The sequence below is a fragment of the Oncorhynchus keta genome, unplaced genomic scaffold, assembly GCF_023373465.1.
Source record: "Oncorhynchus keta strain PuntledgeMale-10-30-2019 unplaced genomic scaffold, Oket_V2 Un_scaffold_15414_pilon_pilon, whole genome shotgun sequence".
In the NCBI taxonomy this organism is placed as follows: Eukaryota; Metazoa; Chordata; class Actinopteri; order Salmoniformes; family Salmonidae; genus Oncorhynchus; species Oncorhynchus keta.
In genome coordinates this window covers 87173-113855 of record NW_026290800.1, presented here as the reverse complement: position 1 = coordinate 113855, position 26683 = coordinate 87173, and the positions used below count along the sequence as shown (strand labels likewise).

The 26683-nt window shown below is 45.3% G+C and overlaps 1 protein-coding gene across 1 annotated transcript in view; it reads left to right on the top strand.

Moving 5' to 3' along the window:
- Positions 1–18989, top strand: part of LOC127927587 (uncharacterized) — a 30776-nt gene extending 11787 nt beyond the window's left edge. The window contains exons 9-19 of the mRNA XM_052514215.1: positions 58–176; positions 2573–2728; positions 3939–4153; positions 5512–5597; positions 6785–6921; positions 7701–7826; positions 8248–8438; positions 10133–10224; positions 14443–14570; positions 14993–15120; positions 18875–18989. Of these exons, the coding sequence (XP_052370175.1) occupies positions 58–176; positions 2573–2728; positions 3939–4153; positions 5512–5597; positions 6785–6921; positions 7701–7826; positions 8248–8438; positions 10133–10224; positions 14443–14570; positions 14993–15120; positions 18875–18989 (1493 nt within the window). The remainder of the gene's footprint in view (positions 1–57; positions 177–2572; positions 2729–3938; positions 4154–5511; positions 5598–6784; positions 6922–7700; positions 7827–8247; positions 8439–10132; positions 10225–14442; positions 14571–14992; positions 15121–18874) is intronic.
- The last annotated feature ends 7694 nt before the right edge of the window (positions 18990–26683 follow it).

Sequence of the window (26683 nt, the reverse complement as noted above, 5' to 3'; positions counted from 1 at the left end):
CCCAGCTGTAGCTCTGACACCCTGTGTTGTCTCATTGTGTTGTCTGTGTGTTCCCAGACCCCAGCTGTAGCTCTGACACCCTGAACAGTGGAGACTGGCTGCTGAAGAACTTTAGAGGATTCTCTGCCTTCGCCTCCTTCAAGGACATGCAGAGACTACTGGCCACCTTCTCTGTGGTAACTGGCTGTTGTCCTGTTGTCCTGTGGCAATGGAATAGTGTAATAGTGTCTGTTGTTGTGTCTGTACTGCAGACGGATCTGTTACACCAGCTAACAGTGATAGTGTCTGTAATAATGTTGTCTGTGGTTATAATGTGAGTGTGTGTGCTGCAGACGGAGGCCCTGCCCCAGCTCACAGTGATAGTGTCTGTCTAATGTTAATAATAAAATTGTATGCTTTAGTGGCTTTTATCCAAAGCTGAGCTTACAGTCATGTGTGCTACATTCTACGTATGTTCTGGTCCCAGATCGAACCCACTAGCTGGCGTTACAGTGATAGTGTCTGAGCCACAGAATGTTGTCTGTGGTTATAATGTGAGTTGTGTGTGTGCTGCAGACGGAGGCCCTGCCCCAGCTCACAGTGATAGTGTCTGTAATAATGTTGTCTGTGGTTATAATGTGAGTTGTGTGTGTCCAGACGGAGGCCCTGCCCCAGCTCACAGTGATAGTGTCTGTAATAATGTTGTCTGTGGTTATAATGTGAGTTGTGTGTGTGCTGCAGACAGAGGCCCTGCCCCAGCTCACAGTGATAGTGTCTGTAATAATGTTGTCTGTGGTTATAATGTGAGTTGTGTGTGTGCTGCAGACAGAGGCCCTGCCCCAGCTCACAGTGATAGTGTCTGTAATAATGTTGTCTGTGGTTATAATGTGAGTTGTGTGTGTGCTGCAGACGAGAGGCCCTGCCCCAGCTCACAGTGATAGTGTCTGTAATAATGTTGTCTGTGGTTATAATGTGAGTTGTGTGTGTGCTGCAGACTGAACTGTTACACCAGCTCACAGTGATAGTGTCTGTAATAATGTTGTCTGTGGTTATAATGTGAGTTGTGTGTGTGCTGCAGACAGAGGCCCTGCCCCAGCTCACAGTGATAGTGTCTGTAATAATGTTGTCTGTGGTTATAATGTGAGTTGTGTGTGTGCTGCAGACAGAGGCCCTGCCCCAGCTCACAGTGATAGTGTCTGTAATAATGTTGTCTGTGGTTATAATGTGAGTTGTGTGTGTGCTGCAGACAGACGGATCCCTGCCCCAGCTCACAGTGATAGTGTCTGTAATAATGTTGTCTGTGGTTATAATGTGAGTTGTGTGTGTGCTGCAGACAGAGGCCCTGCCCCAGCTCACAGTGATAGTGTCTGTAATAATGTTGTCTGTGGTTATAATGTGAGTTGTGTGTGTGCTGCAGACAGAGGCCCTGCCCCAGCTCACAGTGATAGTGTCTGTAATAATGTTGTCTGTGGTTATAATGTGAGTTGTGTGTGTGCTGCAGACAGAGGCCCTGCCCCAGCTCACAGTGATAGTGTCTGTAATAATGTTGTCTGTGGTTATAATGTGAGTTGTGTGTGTGCTGCAGACAGAGGCCCTGCCCCAGCTCACAGTGATAGTGTCTGTAATAATGTTGTCTGTGGTTATAATGTGAGTTGTGTGTGTGCTGCAGACAGAGGCCCTGCCCCAGCTCACAGTGATAGTGTCTGTAATAATGTTGTCTGTGGTTATAATGTGAGTTGTGTGTGTGCTGCAGACAGAGGCCCTGCCCCAGCTCACAGTGATAGTGTCTGTAATAATGTTGTCTGTGGTTATAATGTGAGTTGTGTGTGTGCTGCAGACAGAGGCCCTGCCCCAGCTCACAGTGATAGTGTCTGTAATAATGTTGTCTGTGGTTATAATGTGAGTTGTGTGTGTGCTGCAGACAGAGGCCCTGCCCCAGCTCACAGTGATAGTGTCTGTAATAATGTTGTCTGTGGTTATAATGTGAGTTGTGTGTGTGCTGCAGACAGAGGCCCTGCCCCAGCTCACAGTGATAGTGTCTGTAATAATGTTGTCTGTGGTTATAATGTGAGTTGTGTGTGTGCTGCAGACAGAGGCCCTGCCCCAGCTCACAGTGATAGTGTCTGTAATAATGTTGTCTGTGGTTATAATGTGAGTTGTGTGTGTGCTGCAGACAGAGGCCCTGCCCCAGCTCACAGTGATAGTGTCTGTAATAATGTTGTCTGTGGTTATAATGTGAGTTGTGTGTGTGCTGCAGACAGTGGCCCTGCCCCAGCTCACAGTGATAGTGTCTGTAATAATGTTGTCTGTGGTTATAATGTGAGTTGTGTGTGTGCTGCAGACAGAGGCCCTGCCCCAGCTCACAGTGATAGTGTCTGTAATAATGTTGTCTGTGGTTATAATGTGAGTTGTGTGTGTGCTGCAGACAGAGGCCCTGCCCCAGCTCACAGTGATAGTGTCTGTAATAATGTTGTCTGTGGTTATAATGTGAGTTGTGTGTGTGCTGCAGACAGAGGCCCTGCCCCAGCTCACAGTGATAGTGTCTGTAATAATGTTGTCTGTGGTTATAATGTGAGTTGTGTGTGTGCTCCAGACGGAGGCCCTGCCCCAGCTCACAGTGAGACAGTTGGCAGAGGTGTCCTCTAGTCCAGACCAGCTCAGCTCTGCTGCAGACGTCACCATGCTGATGAACTACGTACCCAACATCCTCTTCACTGACTTCTTCACTGACTTCTCTCTGGCCATCACCGTGAGACAACTGTCTGTCTGTCTGTCTGTCTGTCTGTCTGTCTGTCTGTCTGTCTGTCTGTCTGTCTGTCTGTCTGTCTGTCCACCATCTGTCTCTCCACCTGTCTGTCTGTCTGTCTGTCTGTCTGTCTGTCTGTCTGTCTGTCTGTCTGTCTGTCTGTCCCTGTCTGTCTGTCTGTCTGTCCCTCCCTCTCTGTATAATATATCTCTTACCCCTCTTTATCTGTATACACCCTCTCCCTCCCTCCTCCACCCCTCTCCCTGCATCTCTCCCTCCCTCTGAGACTCCCTGCATCTCTCTACCCCTCTCCCTCCCTCCCTCTCTCCACCCCTCTCCCCTCATCTCTCTGTCTCCCTCCTCCTCTCTCCACCCCTCCCCTCTCCCTCCCCTCTCTCCATCCCTCTCTCCTGTCTCTCTCCCACCCTCCATCTCTCCACCCTCCTCACCTGAGACTCTCCATCCCTCTCTCCACCCTCTCCTGTCTCCTGTCTGTCTGTCTGTCTGTCCCCTCTGTCTGTCTCTCTGTCTGTCTCTATAATATATCCACCCCTTATATTCCATCCCTAATATACACCCCCTCCCCTCCCTCTCTCCCTCCTCCACCCCTCTCCCTCCCCCTGCATCTCTCCCCCCTCCCCACCCCTCTCCCCTCACCCCTCTCCCCTGCATCTCTCTACCCCCTCTCCCCATCCCTCCCCCTCCCTCTCTCCACCCCTCTCCCCTGCATCTCTCTACCCCTCTCCCCCCATCCCTCTCTCCACCCCTCTCCCCTGCATCTCTCTACCCCTCTCCCCTCCATCCCTCTCTCCCCCCTCTCTCCCCCCTCTCTCCACCCCTCTCCCTCCCTCCCTCTCTCCACCCCTCTCCCCTGCATCTCTCTACCCCTCTCCCCTCCCTCCCTCTCTCCACCCCTCTCCCCTGCATCTCTCCCCTCTCCCCCCTCCCTCTCTCCACCCCTCCCTGCATCTCCTACCCCTCCCCTCCATCCCTCTCCACCCCTCTCCCCTCCATCTCTCTCCACCCCTCCATCCCCTCCATCTCTCCACCCCTCTCCCCCACTCTCCCCTCCTCTCCCCTCCATCCCTCTCTCCACCCCTCTCCCCTCCATCTCCCTCCCTCCCTCCACCCCTCTCTCCACCCCTCTCTCCACCCCTCCACCATCTCGCCCTCCATCTCTCCACCCCTCTCCCCTCCCTCTCTCCCCCCGTAGGGTCAAGAGTCTAAGTTCCCGGTGGCGGTGCGTTCAGCCATGCTCCAGCAGGTGTTTGAACGCGGGAACCTATCAGACCGCTCTGTTAGCGACCAGGAAGTACTCACCTGGCTTCAGAGCAGGCTCCGCCCACTGCTGATCAACCTGTCCCCGCTCCACGTCGCCCCCCTCTTCAGTGTGGTCGCACAGAGGAACTGCAACATTGGACAGCAGCTGTAAGAGACGGACTGATCTTCACTGGGGATGTAGGGTTGCGTCCCCCCAATGGCAACCTATTCCTTATAAACTACGGTCACAAGTAGTGCACTACGTAGGGAATAGGGAGCCAATAGGGATGTATCTTATGGTAAAGTAGTGCACTACGTAGGGAATAGGGGGCCATTCGGGGTGTATTTTAGGGTAAAGTAGTGCACTACGTAGGGAATAGGGTGCCATTAGGGCTGTATATTAGGGTAAAGTAGTGCACTACGTAGGGAACAGGGAGCCAATAGGGAGCCAATAGGGATGTATCTTATGGTAAGACTGTAGTGCACTACGTAGGGAATAGTCACATGGCCATTCAGGGTGTATTTTAGGGTAAAGTAGTGCACTACGTAGGGAATAGGGAGCCAATAGGGAAGTACCCTGAGTCAGTAGTGATGTTGATGTGCAGGGTGTATCTATCTTAAATCTTGCTCTATGTCACGTGAGACTGTAGAAGCATGTTTTCCTGTATCTTTGACTGATCTCAAACAGTCACATGTCCTCTACTCCCCACCGTCCTTCCTACTGTTCTCCCACCCTGCCTCCCTCCCCCTCTGTTTCCAACTGTCTGCATAAAATGTTAAATGTACAAGATCCATGTTAGCCGATAGTGTCAGGTGGGGGGTCATCTCAGCAGCAGAGGAGAGGGCAGTCATCTCAGCAGCAGAGGAGAGGGCAGTCATCTCAGCAGCAGAGGAGAGGGCAGTCATCTCAGCAGCAGAGGAGAGGGCAGTCATCTCAGCAGCAGAGGAGAGGGCAGTCATCTCAGCAGCAGAGGAGAGGGCAGTCATCTCAGCAGCAGAGGAGAGGGCAGTCATCTCAGCAGCAGAGGAGAGGGCAGTCATCTCAGCAGCAGAGGAGAGGGCAGTCATCTCAGCAGCAGAGGAGAGGGCAGTCATCTCAGCAGCAGAGGAGAGGGTAGCCATCTCAGCAGCAGAGGAGAGGGCAGTCATCTCAGCAGCAGAGGAGAGGGCAGCCATCTCAGCAGCAGAGGAGAGGGCAGTCATCTCAGCAGCAGAGGAGAGGGCAGTCATCTCAGCAGCAGAGGAGAGGGCAGTCATCTCAGCAGCAGAGGAGAGGGCAGTCATCTCAGCAGCAGAGGAGAGGGCAGCCATCTCAGCAGCAGAGGAGAGGGTAGCCATCTCAGCAGCAGAGGAGAGGGTAGCCATCTCAGCAGCAGAGGAGAGGGCAGCCATCTCAGCAGCAGAGGAGAGGGCAGTCATCTCAGCAGCAGAGGAGAGGGCAGTCATCTCAGCAGCAGAGGAGAGGGCAGCCATCTTGTATTTTGATGACGGTTATGTTTAATTCCTGACATGTTTGTCTCTCCAAGGGTGGAGGTGCTGAACGCCACCCTCCCTACACTTCAGGACAACACACGGAGAAACGTCTACGATCAAATCACCCTCTCCCTCCAAGGTACTGACCGACATCCACAACACATCCACTGGGAATATAAATACTACAGCATACTATGAATCTATAAATACTACAGCATATAAATACTACAGCATACTATGAAACTATAAATACTACAGCATACTATGAAACTATAAATACTACAGCATACTATGAAACTGTAAATACTACAGCATACTATGAAACTATAAATACTACAGCATACTATGAAACTATAAATACTACAGCATACTATGAAACTATAAATACTACAGCATACTATGAAACTATAAATACTACAGCATACTATGAAACTATAAATACTACAGCATACTATGAAACTATAAATACTGGAGCATACTATGAAACTATAAATACTACAGCATACTATGAAACTATAAATACTACAGCATACTATGAAACTATAAATACTACAGCATACTATGAAACTATAAATACTATACAGAAACTATAAATACTGGAGCATACTATGAAACTATAAATACTGGAGCATACTATGAAACTATAAATACTACACTATGAAACATAAATACTATACTATGAAACTATAAATACTACAGCATACTATGAAACTATAAATACTACAGATACTATGAAACTATAAATACTGCATACTATGAAACTATAAATACTGGGAGCATACTATGAAACTATAAATACTACAGCATACTATGAAACTATAAATACTACAGCATACTATGAAACTATAAATACTATGAAACTATAAATACTACAGCATACTATAAATACTACAGAACTATGAATCTATAAATACTACAGCATACTATGAAACTATAAATACTACAGTATACTATGAATCTATAAATACTACAGAATACTATGAAACTATAAATACTACAGCATACTATGAAACTATAAATACTACAGAATACTATGAAACTATAAATACTACAGAATACTATGAAACTATAAATACTACAGCATACTATGAAACGATAAATACTACACAATAGTATGAAACTATAAATACTACAGCATACTATGAAACTTGTCTTGCTGTAACACCAAAGCTCAACACTCGGTTTTTCATATATCGTGATACAAAACCTACGGCTCAAACAACTAATGATCATATTTGTTGTCAGTTTGTCATATTGAGTTTTGACCACAGAATTCCCTGTTAAGGATATTTGATTGACAGTCCTGTCCCTGCCCCCCCTCCATAGGCTCTTCCCCACTCCGTTGCTATGGCACAAACTACAACCACAGTTTCTATGGTTACCTGGAGAGTTCCTTCCTGGGTTTCGGCTTCCCCAACCTGACCACCTTCCTCTCCCTCATACCCCATAGCCAGATGGAACAGGTGAGGGGTGTGTGTGTGTGTGTGTGTGTGTGTGTGTGTGTGTGTGTGTGTGTGTGTGTGTGTGTGTGTGTGTGTGTGTGTGTGTGTGTGTGTGTGTGTGTGTGTGTGTCACAGGAGGTTGGTGGTGTGTGTGGGAGGACGGGTTCATGGTAATGGCTGGAGTGGAATTGGTAGACTGGTCTCAAATACATTAAACACGTGGTTTCCATGGTTTCCACGTGTTTGATTCCAATCCATTTGCTCCGTTCCAGACATTATCGAGAGCCGTCCTCCCCTCAGCAGCCTCCACTGATGTGTGTGTTTGAGACAATGCTTTAAGAGGATATAGATAAGGATGATGATGATGATGAAGGTGTATGTGTTTGAGACAATGCTTTAAGAGGATATAGATAAGGAGGATGATGATGATGATGAAGGTGTGTGTGTTTGAGACAATGCTTTAAGAGGATATAGATAAGGATGATGATGATGATGATGAAGGTGTGTGTGTTTGAGACAATGCTTTAAGAGGACATAGACAAGGATGATGATGATGATGATGAAGGTGTGTGTGTTTGAGACAATGCTTTAAGAGGACATAGACAAGGATGATGATGATGATGATGAAGGTGTGTGTGTTTGAGACAATGCTTTAAGAGGACATAGACAAGGATGATGATGATGATGGTGTGTGTGTTTGAGACAATGCTTTAAGAGGACATAGATAAGGAGGATGATGATGATGATGATGATGATGATGATGATGCAGGTGTGTGTGTTTCCTCATCTCTCTCTTCTAGCTGGTGAACTCTCTGTCTGTCTCTGACCTGGGTCGTTTCCTGCGCCGCCCCAACGTTGTCGACGACGACACAAAACTCTGCCAGCTCTACAGCAACTACGCCAAGACCCCACTGTTCCTGGGGACTGTACGTACACACACACACTCACTCACTCACTCACTCACTCACTGAACTCACTGTCTCACACTCACACTCACACTCACAACGTTGTCACACACACAAACTCTGCAGCTCACTACTGTTCACTCACTCACCAGGAACTCGCTCACTCGCCACTGCTCACTCACCACTCACTCACACACTCACTCACTCACTCACTCACTCACTCACTCACTCACTCACTCACACACACACACACACACACACACACACACACACACACACACAATTACTGTGTTACCCGTGTGAAACACCCACTACAAACCAATTCTCTCCTATGCCACCCATTCACCAGAAAGACAGAGGAATCTGCCACTAGAACACACCCCAGTTTCCTCTAAACCCCGTTCATATCTAAGCAACCGGCCTGTCTTCCCCCCCCCCCCAGGAGAGTATCCCTGAGTCAGTGAGGCGTCCCACACTGCCGTGTGTCTGGCCCCAGGCTCTCAGCAGCAGTCAGAGGTCAGAGGTCAACGCCTGGTTTGACCTGAGGCTGAAGAACTACCTGCCCTTCCTCACCAGGAGCCTGGTGACCTCCGCCGCTGTCCAGACCGCCCCTTGTCTGGCCTTCCACAAACTGTAAGGGATTCCCCCAAAAAAAATATATATATCTGTTTCCGATTTTATTGAAAGGGGTCGACAGAAACCAGCTGAACGTCAGACAGAAGACTGGTGGGACTGGAATTACAATCCCGTGCAGGCAGGGATTTGCAGATGTGCAGAGGCTTCCACCTGTTATGACTTTTTACTGAGACTTGTTACCACGGGAACAACCCCTTTACAAGGGCTTAGTACCGTCTGGTCTCACGGGAACAACCCCTTTACAAGGACTTAGTACCGCCTGGTCTCACGGGAACAACCCCTTTACAAGGGCTTAGTACCGTCTGGTCTCACGGGAACAACCCTTTACAAGGGCTTAGTACCGTCTGGTCTCACGGGAACAACCCCTTTACAAGGGCTTAGTACCGTCTGGTCTCACAGGAACAACCCCTTACAGGGCTTAGTACCGTCTGGTCTCACGGGAACAACCCCTTTACAAGGGCTTAGTACCGTCTGGTCTCACGGGAACAACCCCTTTACAAGGGCTTAGTACCGTCTGGTCTCACGGGAACAACCCCTTACAGGGCTTAGTACCGTCTGGTCTCACGGGAACAACCCCTTACAGGGCTTAGTACCGTCTGGTCTCACGGGAACAACCCCTTACAAGGGCTTAGTACCGTCTGGTCTCACGGGAACAACCCCTTTACAAGGGCTTAGTACCGCCTGGTCTCACGTGAACAACCCCTTACAAGGGCTTAGTACCGTCTGGTCTCACGGGAACAACCCCTTACAGGGCTTAGTACCGTCTGGTCTCACTGGAACAACCCTTTATAAGGGCTTAGTACCGTCTGGTCTCACTGGAACAACCCCTTTACAAGGGCTTAGTACCGTCTGGTCTCACTGGAACAACCCCTTTACAAGGGCTTAGTACCGTCTGGTCTCACGGGAACAACCCCTTACAGGGCTTAGTACCGCCTGGTCTCACGGGAACAACCCCTTTACAAGGGCTTAGTACCGTCTGGTCTCACGGGAACAACCCCTTACAAGGGCTTAGTACCGTCTGGTCTCACGGGAACAACCCCTTTACAAGGGCTTAGTACCGTCTGGTCTCACGGGAACAACCCCTTACAGGGCTTAGTACCGTCTGGTCTCACTGGAACAACCCTTTATAAGGGCTTAGTACCGTCTGGTCTCACTGGAACAACCCTTTATAAGGGCTTAGTACCACCTGGTCTCACTGGAACAACCCCTTACAGGGCTTAGTACCACCTGGTCTCACTGGAACAACCCTTTACAAGGGCTTAGTACCACCTGGTCTCACTGGAACAACCCTTTACAAGGGCTTAGTACCACCTGGTCTCACTGGAACAACCCTTTACAAGGGCTTAGTACCGTCTGGTCTCACGGGAACAACCCTTTATAAGGGCTTAGTACCGCCTGGTCTCACTGGAACAACCCTTTATAAGGGCTTAGTACCGCCTGGTCTCACTGGAACAACCCTTTATAAGGGCTTAGTACCGCCTGGTCTCACTGGAACAACCCTTTATAAGGGCTTAGTGTTGGTGGAACTCTTGTAGAAGAGTTTCATACGGGCCGGTGTTACACATTCTGTCTTTTTATACCGTCTGGTCTCAATGTTCGATATTGTGTTTTGACATATTTGTCCACAATGTCTCCGTTTGACTTGATCTGTTGTAATGAATGTTGTTGTTTTTGTTGTTGTGTTTTTTTAGCGTCTCAATTCTGGGGAGTTATAACTACAGCGCTGCAGACTTTGTGGAGAGAGATGTGTACAGGGAGACCATCAGGACGTATCTCACCTCAGGTCAGCCATTTTGTGCCACAGACCCGCCAGTTTCCATCAGAGCCATATATATGTCTATGTAACCGTCCTCCATGTTGGCTCTAAATGTTCCACGATCAAATGAAATTGTATTTGTCACAATGCACGCTGAATACAACAGGTGTAGACCTTTCAGTGAAATGCTTACTTACAAGCCCCTAATCAATGCAGGGAGTGGGGGGGGGCAATGGGCAAATAGCCTGGGTAGCCATTTGATTAGCTGTTCAGGAGTGTTATGTCTTGGGGGTAGAAGCTGTTTAGAAGCCTCTTGGACCTAGACTTGGCACTCCGGTACCGCTTGCCGTGCGGTAGCAGAGAGAGCAGTCTATTACTAGGGTGGCTGGAGTCTTTGACAATTGTTAAGGCCTTCCTCTGACACTGCCCGGTATAGAAGTCCTGGATGGCAGGAAGCTTGGTCCCGGTGATGTACGTGGTGATAACGTAGCAGTTTTAATTCTCACTATGATGTCATTGTTTGGGGAACTTTATATTGGTAATACTGAGAGAATGATACAGCTGGTCAACCACCTGTCATAACACTGCCACAACACTGCCACAACACTGCCATAACACTGCCATAACACTGCCATAACACTGCCACAACACTGCCACAACACTGCAACAACACTGCCATAACACTGCCATAACACTGCCATAACACTGCCATATCACTGCAACAACACTGTCATAACACTGTCATATCACTGCCGTAACACTGCCATAACACTGCCACAACACTGTCATAACACTGCCATAACACTGCCACAACACTGTCATAACACTGCAGTAACACTGCCACAACACTGCCATAACACTGCCATAACACTGCCGTAACACTTCCCTAACACTGCCATAACACTGCCACAACACTGCCACAACACTGCCACAACACTGCCATAACACTGCCACAACACTGCCATAACACTGCCATAACACTGCCACAACACTGCCATAACACTGCCATAACACTGTCACAACACTGTCATAACAGCCATAACACTGTCATAACACTGCCACACTGCCACAACACTGCCACAACACTGCAATAACACTGCCAAACACTGCCATAACACTGCACATATAACACTGTCACAACACTATAACACTGTCACAACACTGTTATAACACTGTCATTGCCATAACACTGCCATAACACTGTCACACTGCCATTACACTGCCACAACACAGTCACAACACTGCCATAACACTGCACAAAACTGTCATAACACTGTCCTTAACACTGCCACAACACTGCCATAACACTGTCATAACACTGTCATAACACTGTTATAACACTGCCATAACACTGTTATAACACTGCCAGTAACACTGCCATAACACTGCCACAACACTATCACAATCACTGCCATAACCTGCAGGTAACACTGCACAACACTGTCACTAACACTGGTCATAACACTGTCATAACACTGCCACAACACTGCCATAACACTGCCACAACACTGCCATAACACTGCCACAACACTGCCACAACACTGCCATAACACTGCCACAACACTGCCACAACACTGTCATAACACTGTCATAACACTGCCATAACACTGCCATAACACTGTCACAACACTGCCACTGTCATAACACTGCCACAACACTGCCATAACACTGCCATAACACTGCCATAACACTGCCATAACACTGTCACAACACTGTCATAACACTGCCAGAACACTGCAGTGTCACAACACTGTCATAACACTGCAGTAACACTGCCATACTGTCACACTGCAGGGAACACTTGTCATAACACTGCCAACACTTTCCATGCACGGAACACTGCCATAACACTACTGTACAACACTGTCATATCCACTGGTCACTGCAATAACACTGCCACAACACTGTCACAAACACTGCCACAAACAACTGTCATAACACTGCCAGTAACACTGCCATAACACTGGAACAACACTGCAATAACACTGCCACAACACTGTCACAACACTGTCATAACACTGCCACAACACTGTCACCATGGTCTCACTGGAACACTGCCACAACACTGCCACAACACTGCCATAACACTGCCATAACACTGCCACACTGCCATAACACTGCCAGGGCTTAACACTGTCATGGTCACTGTCATAACACTGCCACAACACTGCAGTAACACTGCCACAACACTGCCACTGGAACACTGCCACAACACTGCAGTAAAACTGCCATAACACTGCCACAACACTGTAACACTGCAGTAACACTGCAGTAACACTGTCATAACACTGCCATGTAACACTGCCACAGCACTGCAATAACACTGCCACAACACTGCAGTAACACTGCCATAACACTGTCACAACACTGCCACAACACTGTCATAACACTGCCATAACACTGTCACAACACTGCCATAACACTGCCATAACACTGTCATAACACTGCCATTACACTGGGACAACACTGACACAACACTGCAATTGCCACAACACTGCCACAACACTGCCACAACACTGCCATAACACTGCACAACAGTCACTGTCATAACACTGCAGGTCATAACACTGCCATAACACTGCCATAACACGTCTAACACTGCCATTACACTGCCATCAACACTGTCAGACACTGTTGATGCACTGTCACAAAACTGTCATAACACTGTCATAACACTGCCATAACACTGCCATAACACTGTCATAACACTGTTATAACACTGCAGTAACACTGCCATAACACTGTTATAACACTGCAGTAACACTGCCATAACACTGCCACAACACTATCACAACACTGGTATAACACTGCAGTAACACTGCCACAACACTGTCCCATAACACTGTCATAACACTGCCACAACACTGCCATAACACTGTGATAACACTGCCATAACACTGCAGCAACACTGTCACAACACTGTCGTCACTGCCAGAACACTGCACAACACTTCACAACACTGCCATAACACTGCCAGTAACACTGCCATAACACTGTCAAACACTGCAGTAACACTGTCATAACACTGCCACAACACTGCCACAACACTGCCATAACACTGCCATAACACTGCCATAACACTGTCAATAACACTGCCATAACACTGCCATAACACTGCCACAACACTGTCATAACACTGCCATAACACTGCCATAACACTGCCATAACACTGTCACAACACTGCCATAACACTGCCATAACACTGCCACAACACTGCCACAACACTGCCATAACACTGCCATAACACTGTCACAACACTGTCATACCACTGGCATACCACTGCAATAACACTGCCAAACACTGTCACAGTAAAACACTGCCACAAACACTGCCATAACACTGCAATAACACTGCCATAACACTGCCATAACACTGCCATAACACTGCCACAACACTGTCACAACACTGTCATAACACTGCCACAACACTGTCACAACACTGCCAACACTGCCACAACACTGCCGTAACACTGCCACAACACTGCCATAACACTGCCATAACACTGCCATAACACTGCCATAACACTGCCACAACACTGTCATAACACTGCCATAACACTGCCATAACACTGCCATAACACTGCAGTAACACTGCCACAACACTGCAGTAACACTGCCACAACACTGCCACAACACTGCAGTAACACTGTCATAACACTGCCACAACACTGCACAACACTGCCATAACACTGCAGTAACACTGTCATAACACTGCCACAACACTGCAATAACACTGCCACAACACTGCAGTAACACTGCCACAACACTGCAATAACACTGCCATAACACTGCCATAACACTGCCATAACACTGCCATAACACTGCCATAACACTGCCACAACACTGCAATAACACTGCCACAACACTGCCATAACACTGCCATAACACTGCCACAACACTGCCACAACACTGCCATATCACTGCCACAACACTGCCACAACACTGCCACAACACTGCCACAACACTGCAATAACACTGCCATAACACTGCCACAACACTGCACAACACTGCCACAACACTGCAGTAACACTGCCACAACACTGCCACAACACTGCCGTAACACTGCCGTATCACTGCCGTATCACTGAAATAACACTGCCACAACACTGCAGTAACACTGCCACAACACTGCCGTAACACTGCCGTATCACTGACGTATCACTGTCATACCACTGCAATAACACTGCAGTAACACTGCTTTACCAAATGTCTGTGGTGGCAACGTGTTTTGTCATTCTGTCTCCAGCGTCGGCTCCTAAGTGTTACAACACCAGTGATCCAGAGCTCAACTCAACTGCCTGGTTTGCTGAGAACATTGGACTCTTCATCACTTATCTCACCTTGGAAGACCTCAACACCTTCGGATCAGCGCAGGTACTGACTGTACTGTGGTGTATAGACACACAAGACACACACACACACACACATATATATATACACACACACACACATATATACATACACACACACATATATACATACACACACACACACATATATACACACACACACACACACACACACACACACACACACACACACACACACACACACACACACACACACACACAGCTTCTACTTGAGCATCATTGAAAAAGGATGAATTTCCAAATATCAAATTGCTAATTGAGTTTACTTCCTGAATTGACTGCTTTCAATTCAAATTGGCACGAACCTGGAATGCATGTCATGGTATTAATCCCTGTGTGTGTCCCTCCTCCTCCTCTTCCTCCTCCCCCTCCTCCTCTTTCACTTCCTCCCCATCTTATTCCTCTTCTTCCTCCTCCTCCTCCCAGGTGTTGCAGGTGTTCACAGTGAACCTGGTGAACATAGGTCTACTGAACTCCACTAGCCTGCCCCAGAACCTCACTGACTACTACACATCACTGGTCTACCTACAGGACAGCAACTTCAACCCTCTGTTGTGAGTCTGTCTGTCTGTCTGTCTGTCTGTCTGTCTGTCTGTCTGTCTGTCTGTCTGTCTGTCTGTCTGTCTGTCTCTGTCTCTGTCTCTGTCTCTCTTTCTCTTTCTGTCTCTCTCTGTCTCTCTCGCTGTTTCTCTCCTGTCTATCTGTCTGCCCGTCTCTCTCTCTCTCTCAATTCAATTCAATTCAAGGGGCTTTATTGGCATGGGAAACATATGTTAACATTGCCAAAGCAAGTCTCTCTCTCTGTCTCTGTATCTCTCTCTCTCTCTGTCTGTCTCTCTCTGTCTCTCTCTCTGTCTCTCTCTCTCTCTCTCTCTCTCTCTCTCTCTCTCTCTCTGTCTCTGTCTCTGTCTCTGTCTCTCTCTCTCTCAATTCAATTCAATTCAAGGGGCTTTATTGGCATGGGAAACATATGTTAACATTGCCAAAGCAAGTGAGGTAATACCTCTTCTTGTGGCAACAGGTCACAAATCTTGCTGCTGTGATGGAACACTGTGGTATTTCTCTCTCTCTCTCTCCTGTCTCTCTCTCTCTCTGTCTCTCTCTCTGTCTGTCTCTCTCTCTCTCTCTCTCTCTCTCTCTCTCTCTCTCTGTCTCTGTCTCTGTCTCTGTCTCTGTCTCTCTCTGTCTCTGTCTGCCCGGGTCTGTCTATCTGCCTGGGTCTGTCTGTGAGTGTGTCTGTCTGTCTTGCTCACACACTCACGCACTCACTCTATTTCTCTCTCTCTATTTAATTCTCTCTTTCTGTTTCTCTCTCGCTCCCTGAAACAAACTTGTTAACATGTCAACTACAATCCTACATAATATTACCTCTTCTCTTTCTCCCCCCCCCTCTCTCTCTCCATGTGTCAACTACAATCCTACATAATATTACCTCTTCTCTTTCCCCCCCCCTCCCTCTCTCTCCATGTGTCAACTACAATCCTACATAATATTACCTCTTCTCTTTCTCCCCCCCCTCCCTCTCTCTCCATGTGTCAACTACAATCCTACATAATATTACCTCTTCTCTTTCTCCCCCCCCTCCCTCTCTCTCCATGTGTCAACTACAATCCTACATAATATTACCTCTTCTCTTTCCCCCCTCCCTCTCTCTCCATGTGTCAACTACAATCCTACATAATATTACCTCTTCTCTTTCCCCCTCCCTCTCTCTCCATGTGTCAACTACAATCCTACATAATATTACCTCTTCTCTTCCCCCCCTCCCTCTCTCTCCATGTGTCAACTACAATCCTACATAATATTACCTCTTCTCTTCCCCCCCCCTCCCTCTCTCTCCATGTGTCAACTACAATCCTACATAATATTACCTCTTCTCTTTCCCCCCCCCTCCCTCTCTCTCCATGTGTCAACTACAATCCTACATAATATTACCTCTTCTCTTCCCCCACCTCTCTCCATGTGTCAACTACAATCCTACATAATATTACCTCTTCTCTTCCCCCCTCCCCTCTCTCCATGTGTCACACTACAATCCTACATAATATTACCTCTTCTCTTCCCCCTCCTCTCTCTCCATGTGTCAACTACAATCCCACATAATACCTCTTCTCTTCCCCCTCCCTCTCTCCATGTGTCAACTACAATCACTACACAATATTACCTCTTCTCTCCCCCCCTCCCTCTCTCTCCATGTGTCAACTACAATCCCACATAATATTACCTCTTCTCTTCCCCCCCCCTCTCTCTCCATGTGTCAACTACAATCCTACATAATATTACCTCTTCTCTTTCTCCCCCCTCCCTTCTCCATGTGTCACACTACAATCCTACATAATATTACCTCTTCCTCCCCCTCCCTCTCTCCCCATGTGTCAACTACAATCCTACATAATATTACCTCTTCTCTTTCTCCCCCTCCCTCTCTCTCCATGTGTCAACTACAATCCCACATAATATTACCTCTTCTCTCCCCCCTCCCTCTCTCCATGTGTCAACTACAATCCTACATAATATTACCTCTTCTCTTCTCCCCCTCCTCTCTCATGTGTCATACTACAATCCCACATAATATTACCTCTTCTCTCCCCCTCCCTCTCTCTCCATGTGTCAACTACAATCCCACATAATATTACCTCTTCTCTCCCCCCCCTCCCTCTCTCTCCATGTGTCAACTACAATCCCACATAATATTACCTCTTCTCTTCCCCCTCCCTCTCTCCATGTGTCAACTACAATCCTACATAATATTACCTCCTCTCCCCCCCTCCCTCTCTCTCCATGTGTCAACTACAATCCTACATAATATTACCTCTTCTCTTCTCCCTCTCTCCCATGTGTCAAGCCTCCCTCTCTCCCTCCTCTCCATGTGTCAACTACAATCCCACATAATATTACCTCTTCTCTCCCCCCTCCCTCTCTCTCCATGTGTCAACTACAATCCTACATAATATTACCTCTTCTCTTTCCCCCCTCCCTCTCTCTCCATGTGTCAACACAATCCACGCACATAATATTACCTCTTCTCTCCCCAGAACCTCACACCATGTGTCACTCCTACACTCTCTCCATGTCACTACAATCCTACATAATATTACCTCTTCTCTTCCCCCCTGTCTCTCTCCATGTGTCAACTACAATCCTACATAATATTACCTCTTCTCTTCCCCCTCCCTCTCTCTCCATGTGTCAACTACAATCCTACATAATATTACTCTTCTCTCTCAACCTCCCTCTCTCTCCATGTGTCAACTACAATCCCACATAATATTACCTCTTCTCTTTCTCTCCTCTCTCTCCATGTGTCAACTACAATCCTACATAATATTACCTCTTCTCTTCCCCCAAACCATGTGTCAACTACAATCCACATAATACACTCCCCCCTCCCTCTCTCTCCATGTTACTCTTCTCTTCCCCCATTCTCTGTCAACTACAATCCTACATAATATTACCTCTTCTCTTTCCCCCTCCCTCTCTCTCCATGTGTCAACTACAATCCTACATAATATTACCTCTTCTCTTTTCCCCCCTCATGTGTCAACAATCCTACATAATATTACCTCTTCTCTTCCCCCTCCATGTGTCAACTGACAATCCTACATAATATTACCTCTTCTCTTTCCCCCCTCCCTCTCTCCATGTGTCAACTACAATCCTACATAATATTACCTCTTCTCTTCAACTCCCTCTCTCCATGTGTCAACTACAATCCTACATAATATTACCTCTTCTCTTTCCCCCCCCCTCCCTCTCTCTCCATGTGTCAACTACAATCCTACATAATATTACCTCTTCTCTCTCCCCCTCCCTCTCTCTCCATGTGTCAACTACAATCCTACATAATATTACCTCTTCTCTCCCCCTCTGTCTCTGTGTCTCTCCATGTGTCAACTACAATCCTACATAATATTACCTCTTCTCTCCCCCCTCCTGTCTCTCCATGTGTCAACTACAATCCCCATAATATTACCTCTTCTCACTCCCCCTCCCTCTCTCTCCATGTGTCAACTACAATCCTACATAATATTACCTCTTCTCTCCCCCCTCTCCTCTCTCTCTCCATGTGTCAACTACTATCCTACATAATATTACCTCTTCTCTTCTCTCCCCCTACATCCTCTTCTCTCTCTCCATGTGTCAACTACAATCCTACATAATATTACCTCTTCTCTCCTCCCTTCTCCCTCTCTCTCCATGTGTCAACTACACCTACATAATATTACCCCCTCCCCTCTCTCTCTCCATGTGTCAACTACAATCCCATAATATTACCCCCCTCCCTCTCTCCCAACTCAATCTCTCCAGCCTTCCTCTGTTGTTTAGATGTGTGGCCCCAGGGCCAGCCTTCAGACAGCTGGACGCTGAGCAGAGCATGATCCTTCTACACAACCTGACTACACTGTGTAGAGACCTGGACTAACACACACACACAGACACAGACACACACACACACGGACGGACGTGACAGATACACACACACAGACACATTACACACACATACACACACACACACACACACACACACGGATGTTGTTGTGGACACACACACGCATATACACACACACATGGTTTCACACAGACACACACACACACACACACACACACCACACACACACACACACACACACATACACACACACTAGTACTGACGTGTTGACGGACAGATACACACACACATCACATACACACACGCATGTTGTCACACATACACACACACGCATTACACACACACACACACACACACACACGCATATACACACACAGGTTACACACACACGGACACAGATACACATCACAGACACATACACACACGTTCATACACACACACACGCACACACACAGACACACACACACGCATATACACACACGCATATACACACACGCATTCACACACACATGCACTCACACACACACACACACAGACACATACACACACACACACACACAGACACATACACACACACACACACACACACATACACACACACACACACACACACACAGACACAAACACACATGGACACACACATACACACACACACACACCTACACACACACACATGTGGTCACACACACATCACACAGACACACTGGTTGTATACACACACACACACACACACACACACACACACACACACACACACACACACACACACACACACACCACACACACTGGTTGACAGATACACACACACACAGACACATACACACACGCATACACACACACATACACACACACACGCATTGTCACACACAGACACACCTATACACACACACACACACACACACAATCACCTACACACTGGTTGTTAGAAACACACACATACATTCATACACACACACAGACACAGACACAGACACACACACAGACAAACCACAGACACACACACACACACAGACAGACACACACACACAGACACACACACAGACAAACAACAGACACAGACACCTACAGACAAACACACAGGTTGTTGTTGTTGTAGACACAGTTACATCACAGACACACGAACTGTACATTAACCCTCGTTGTGTGTTCTCTGCAGGTGTCTGCAGCTCTAGTACATGGGAGACAACATAAACAGCAACACCTCGCTGCCCTCGGCAGAGGTTGTTGTATCTGAGGGTCAGATCACCATGGCACCCGTTGTTCTGTGGGTTCCTTCACATTCTGAGCACTGTGATTGGCTGGAACCAGGGCCAGGCCATGGCCATCATCCAATCACTGATGCTGTCAGGAGTACGTGAAGGTAACCTAGTTTATCACCTAGTACTGGTTGTTGTTGTGGTAGTTAATCACCTAGTACTGGTTGTTGTTGTGGTAGTTAATCACCTAGTACTGGTTGTTGTTGTGGTAGTTAATCACCTAGTACTGGTTGTTGTTGTGGTAGTTAATCACCTAGTACTGGTTGTTGTTGTGGTAGTTAATCACCTAGTACTGGTTGTTGTTGTGGTAGTTAATCACCTAGTACTGGTTGTTGTTGTGGTAGTTAATCACCTAGTACTGGTTGTTGTTGTGGTAGTTAATCACCTAGTACTGGTTGTTGTTGTGGTAGTTAATCACCTAGTACTGGTTGTTGTTGTGTAGTAGTTAATCACCTAGTACTGGTTGTTGTTGTGGTAGTTAATCACCTAGTACTGGTTGTTGTTGTGGTAGTTAATCACCTAGTACTGGTTGTTGTTGTGGTAGTTAATCACCTAGTACTGGTTGTTGTTGTGGTAGTTAATCACCTAGTACTGGTTGTTGTTGTGGTAGTTAATCACCTAGTACTGGTTGTTGTTGTGGTAGTTAATCACCTAGTACTGGTTGTTGTTGTGGTAGTTAAATCACCTAGTACTGGTTGTTGTTGTTAGTTAATCACCTAGTACTGGTTGTTGTTGTGGTAATTAATCACCTAGTACTGGTTGTTGTTGTGGTAGTTAATCACCTAGTACTGGTTGTTGTTGTGGTAGTTAATCACCTAGTACTGGTTGTTGTTGTGGTAGTTAATCACCTAGTACTGGTTGTTGTTGTGGTAGTTAATCACCTAGTACTGGTTGTTGTTGTGGTAGTTAATCACCTAGTACTGGTTGTTGTTGTGGTAGTTAATCACCTAGTACTGGTTAGTTAATCACCTAGTACTGGTTGTTGTTGTGGTAGTTAATCACCTAGTACTGGTTGTTGTTGTGGTAGTTAGTTAATCACCTAGTACTGGTTGTTGTTGTGGTAGTTAATCACCTAGTACTGGTTGTTGTTGTGGTAGTTAATCACCTAGTACTGGTTGTTGTTGTGGTAGTTAATCACCTAGTACTGGTTGTTGTTGTGGTAGTTAATCACCTAGTACTGGTTGTTGTTGTGGTAGTTAAATCACCTAGTACTGGTTGTTGTTGTGGTAGTTAATCACCTAGTACTGGTTGTTGTTGTGGTAGTTAATCACCTAGTACTGGTTGTTGTTGTGGTAGTTAATCACCTAGTACTGGTTGTTGTTGTGGTAGTTAATCACCTAGTACTGGTTGTTGTTGTTGTTAATCACCTAGTACTGGTTGTTGTTGTGGTAGTTAATCACCTAGTACTGGTTGTTGTTGTGGTAGTTAATCACCTAGTACTGGTTGTTGTTGTTAGTTAATCACCTAGTACTGGTTGTTGTTGTAGTTAGTTAATCACCTAGTACTGGTTGTTGTTGTGGTAGTTAATCACCTAGTACTGGTTGTTGTTGTGGTAGTTAATCACCTAGTACTGGTTGTTGTTGTTGGTAGTAGTTAATCACCTAGTACTGGTTGTTGTTGTGGTAGTTAATCACCTAGTACTGGTTGTTGTTGTGGTAGTTAATCACCTAGTACTGGTTGTTGTTGTGGTAGTTAATCACCTAGTACTGGTTGTTGTTGTGGTAGTTAATCACCTAGTACTGGTTGTTGTTGTGGTAGTTAATCACCTAGTACTGGTTGTTGTTGTGGTAGTTAAATCACCTAGTACTGGTTGTTGTTGTGGTAGTTAATCACCTAGTACTGGTTGTTGTTGTGGTAGTTAATCACCTAGTACTGGTTGTTGTTGTGGTAGTTAATCACCTAGTACTGGTTGTTGTTGTGGTAGTTAGTTAATCACTAGTACTGGTTGTTGTTGTGGTAGTTAGTTAATCACCTAGTACTGGTTGTTGTTGTTGGTAGTTAGTTAATCACCTAGTACTGGTTGTTGTTGTGTAGTTAGTTAATCACCTAGTACTGGTTGTTGTTGTGGTAGTTAGTTAATCACTAGTACTGGTTGTTGTTGTGTAGTTAGTTAATCACCTAGTACTGGTTGTTGTTGTGGTAGTTAATCACCTAGTACTGGTTGTTGTTGTGTAGTTAGTTAATCACCTAGTACTGGTTGTTGTTGTGGTAGTTAATCACCTAGTACTGGTTGTTGTTGTGGTAGTTAATCACCTAGTACTGGTTGTTGTTGTGGTAGTTAATCACCTAGTACTGGTTGTTGTTGTTGGTAGTTAATCACCTAGTACTGGTTGTTGTTGTGGTAGTTAATCACCTAGTACTGGTTGTTGTTGTGGTAGTTAATCACCTAGTACTGGTTGTTGTTGTGGTAGTTAATCACCTAGTACTGGTTGTTGTTGTGGTAGTTAATCACCTAGTACTGGTTGTTGTTGTGGTAGTTAATCACCTAGTACTGGTTGTTGTTGTGGTAATTAATCACCTAGTACTGGTTGTTGTTGTGGTAGTTAATCACCTAGTACTGGTTGTTGTTGGTAGTTAGTTAATCACCTAGTACTGGTTGTTGTTGTGGTAGTTAATCACCTAGTACTGGTTGTTGTTGTTAGTTAATCACCTAGTACTGGTTGTTGTTGTGTAGTTAGTTAATCACCTAGTACTGGTTGTTGTTGGTAGTTAATCACCTAGTACTGGTTGTTGTTGTGTAGTTAGTTAATCACCTAGTACTGGTTGTTGTTGTGGTAGTTAATCACCTAGTACTGGTTGTTGTTGTAAGTAGTTAGTTAATCACCTAGTTAAATCACCTAGTACTGGTTGTTGTTGTTGTAGTTAATCACCTAGTACTGGTTGTTGTTGTGGTAGTTAATCACCTAGTACTGGTTGTTGTTGTGGTAGTTAATCACCTAGTACTGGTTGTTGTTGTAGTTAGTTAATCACCTAGTACTGGTTGTTGTTGTTGTAGTTAGTTATCACCTAGTACTGGTTGTTGTTGTTAGTTAGTTAATCACCTAGTACTGGTTGTTGTTGTGGTTAGTTAATCACCTAGTACTGGTTGTTGTTGTGGTAGTTAATCACCTAGTACTGGTTGTTGTTGTTGGTAGTTAATCACCTAGTACTGGTTGTTGTTGGGTAGTTAATCACCTAGTACTGGTTGTTGTTGGTAGTTAGTTAATCACCTAGTACTGGTTGTTGTTGTGGTAGTTAATCACCTAGTACTGGTTGTTGTTGTGGTAGTTAATCACCTAGTACTGGTTGTTGTTGTTGGTAGTTAATCACCTAGTACTGGTTGTTGTTGTGGTAGTTAGTTATCACCTAGTACTGGTTGTTGTTGGGTAGTTAATCACCTAGTACTGGTTGTTGTTGTGGTAGTTTAATCACCTAGTACTGGTTGTTGTTGTGGTAGTTAGTTAATCACCTAGTACTGGTTGTTGTTGTGGTAGTTAATCACCTAGTACTGGTTGTTGTTGTGGTAGTTAGTTAATCACCTAGTACTGGTTGTTGTTGTGGTAGTTAATCACCTAGTACTGGTTGTTGTTGTTGGTAGTAGTTAATCACCTAGTACTGGTTGTTGTTGTGTAGTTAGTTAATCACCTAGTACTGGTTGTTGTTGTGGTAGTTAGTTAATCACCTAGTACTGGTTGTTGTTGTTGTAGTTAGTTAATCACCTAGTACTGGTTGTTGTTGTGGTAGTTAATCACCTAGTACTGGTTGTTGTTGTGGTAGTTAATCACCTAGTACTGGTTGTTGTTGTGTAGTTAGTTAATCACCTAGTACTGGTTGTTGTTGTGGTAGTTAATCACCTAGTACTGGTTGTTGTTGTGGTAGTTAGTTAATCACCTAGTACTGGTTGTTGTTGTGGTAGTTAATCACCTAGTACTGGTTGTTGTTGTGGTAGTTAATCACCTAGTACTGGTTGTTGTTGTAGTTAGTTAATCACCTAGTACTGGTTGTTGTTGTGGTAGGTACTGTTGTTGTTGTTGGTAGTTAATCACCTAGTACTGGTTGTTGTTGTAGTAGTTAATCACCTAGTACTGGTTGTTGTTGTGGTAGTTAATCACCTAGTACTGGTTGTTGTTGTTGGTAGTTAGTTAATCACCTAGTACTGGTTGTTGTTGGTAGTTAGTTAATCACCTAGTACTGGTTGTTGTTGTGGTAGTTAATCACCTAGTACTGGTTGTTGTTGTGGTAGTTAATCACCTAGTACTGGTTGTTGTTGTGGTAGTTAGTTAATCACCTAGTACTGGTTGTTGTTGGTAGGTAGTTAATCACCTAGTACTGGTTGTTGTTGTGGTAGTTAATCACCTAGTACTGGTTGTTGTTGTGGTAGTTAATCACCTAGTACTGGTTGTTGTGTAGTTAGTTAATCACCTAGTACTGGTTGTTGTTGTGGTAGTTAATCACCTAGTACTGGTTGTTGTTGTGGTTAGTTAATCACCTAGTACTGGTTGTTGTTGTGGTAGTTAATCACCTAGTACTGGTTGTTGTTGTGGTAGTTAATCACCTAGTACTGGTTGTTGTTGTGGTAGTTAATCACCTAGTACTGGTTGTTGTTGTGGTAGTTAATCACCTAGTACTGGTTGTTGTTGTGGTAGTTAGTTAATCACCTAGTACTGGTTGTTGTTGTGGTAGTTAGTTAATCACCTAGTACTGGTTGTTGTTGTGGTAGTTAATCACCTAGTACTGGTTGTTGTTGTGGTAGTTAAATCACCTAGTACTGGTTGTTGTTGTGTAGTTAATCACCTAGTACTGGTTGTTGCTTGTGGTAGTTAATCACCTAGTACTGGTTGTTGTTGTGGTAGTTAATCACCTAGTACTGGTTGTTGTTGTGGTAGTTAATCACCTAGTACTGGTTGTTGTTGTGGTAGTTAATCACCTAGTACTGGTTGTTGTTGTGTAGTTAATCACCTAGTACTGGTTGTTGTTGTGGTAGTTAGTTAAGTACTGGTTGTTGTTGTTGTACATAGTACTGGTTGTTGTTGGTAGTTAATCACCTAGTACTGTTGTTGTTGTGGTAGTTAATCACCTAGTACTGGTTGTTGTTGTAGTTAGTTAATCACCTAGTACTGGTTGTTGTTGTGGTTAGTTAATCACCTAGTACTGGTTGTTGTTGTGGTAGTTAATCACCTAGTACTGGTTGTTGTTGTAAGTAGTTAGTTAATCACCTAGTACTGGTTGTTGTTGTGGTAGTTAATCACCTAGTTAATCACCTAGTACTGGTTGTTGTTGTTGGTAGTTAATCACCTAGTACTGGTTGTTGTTGTGGTAGTTAATCACCTAGTACTGGTTGTTGTTGTGTAGTAGTTAATCACCTAGTACTGGTTGTTGTTGTGGTAGTTAATCACCTAGTACTGGTTGTTGTTGTTGTAGTTAGTTAATCACCTAGTACTGGTTGTTGTTGTAGTAGTTAATCACCTAGTACTGGTTGTTGTTGTTAGTTAGTTAATCACCTAGTACTGGTTGTTGTTGTTGTAGTTAATCACCTAGTACTGGTTGTTGTTGTGGTAGTTAGTTAATCACCTAGTACTGGTTGTTGTTGTGGTAGTTAATCACCTAGTACTGGTTGTTGTTGTGGTAGTTAGTTAATCACCTAGTACTGGTTGTTGTTGTGGGTAGTTAGTTAATCACCTAGTACTGGTTGTTGTTGTTGTAGTTAATCACCTAGTACTGGTTGTTGTTGTTGTTAGTTAATCACCTAGTACTGGTTGTTGTTGTGGTAGTTAATCACCTAGTACTGGTTGTTGTTGTGGTTAGTTAATCACCTAGTACTGGTTGTTGTTGTGGTAGTTAGTTAATCACCTAGTACTGGTTGTTGTTGTGGTAGTTAATCACCTAGTACTGGTTGTTGTTGTTGTTAATCACCTAGTAGGTTGTTGTTGTGGTAGTTAATCACCTAGTACTGGTTGTTGTTGTGTAGTTAATCACCTAGTACTGGTTGTTGTTGTAGTAGTTAATCACCTAGTACTGGTTGTTGTTGGTAGTAGTTAATCACCTAGTACTGGTTGTTGTGTAGTAGTTAATCACCTAGTACTGGTTGTTGTTGTGGTAGTTAATCACCTAGTACTGGTTGTTGTTGTGTAGTTAATCACCTAGTACTGGTTGTTGTTGTGGTAGTTCACCTAGTACTGGTTGTTGTTGTGGTAGTTAGTTAATCACCTAGTACTGGTTGTTGTTGTGGTAGTTAATCACCTAGTACTGGTTGTTGTTGTGGTAGTTAATCACCTAGTACTGGTTGTTGTTGTTGGTAGTTAGTTAATCACCTAGTACTGGTTGTTGTTGTGTTAGTTAATCACCTAGTACTGGTTGTTGTTGTGGTAGTTAATCACCTAGTACTGGTTGTTGTTGTTGGTAGTTAGTTAATCACCTAGTACTGGTTGTTGTTGTGGTAGTTAATCACCTAGTACTGGTTGTTGTTGTGGTAATTAATCACCTAGTACTGGT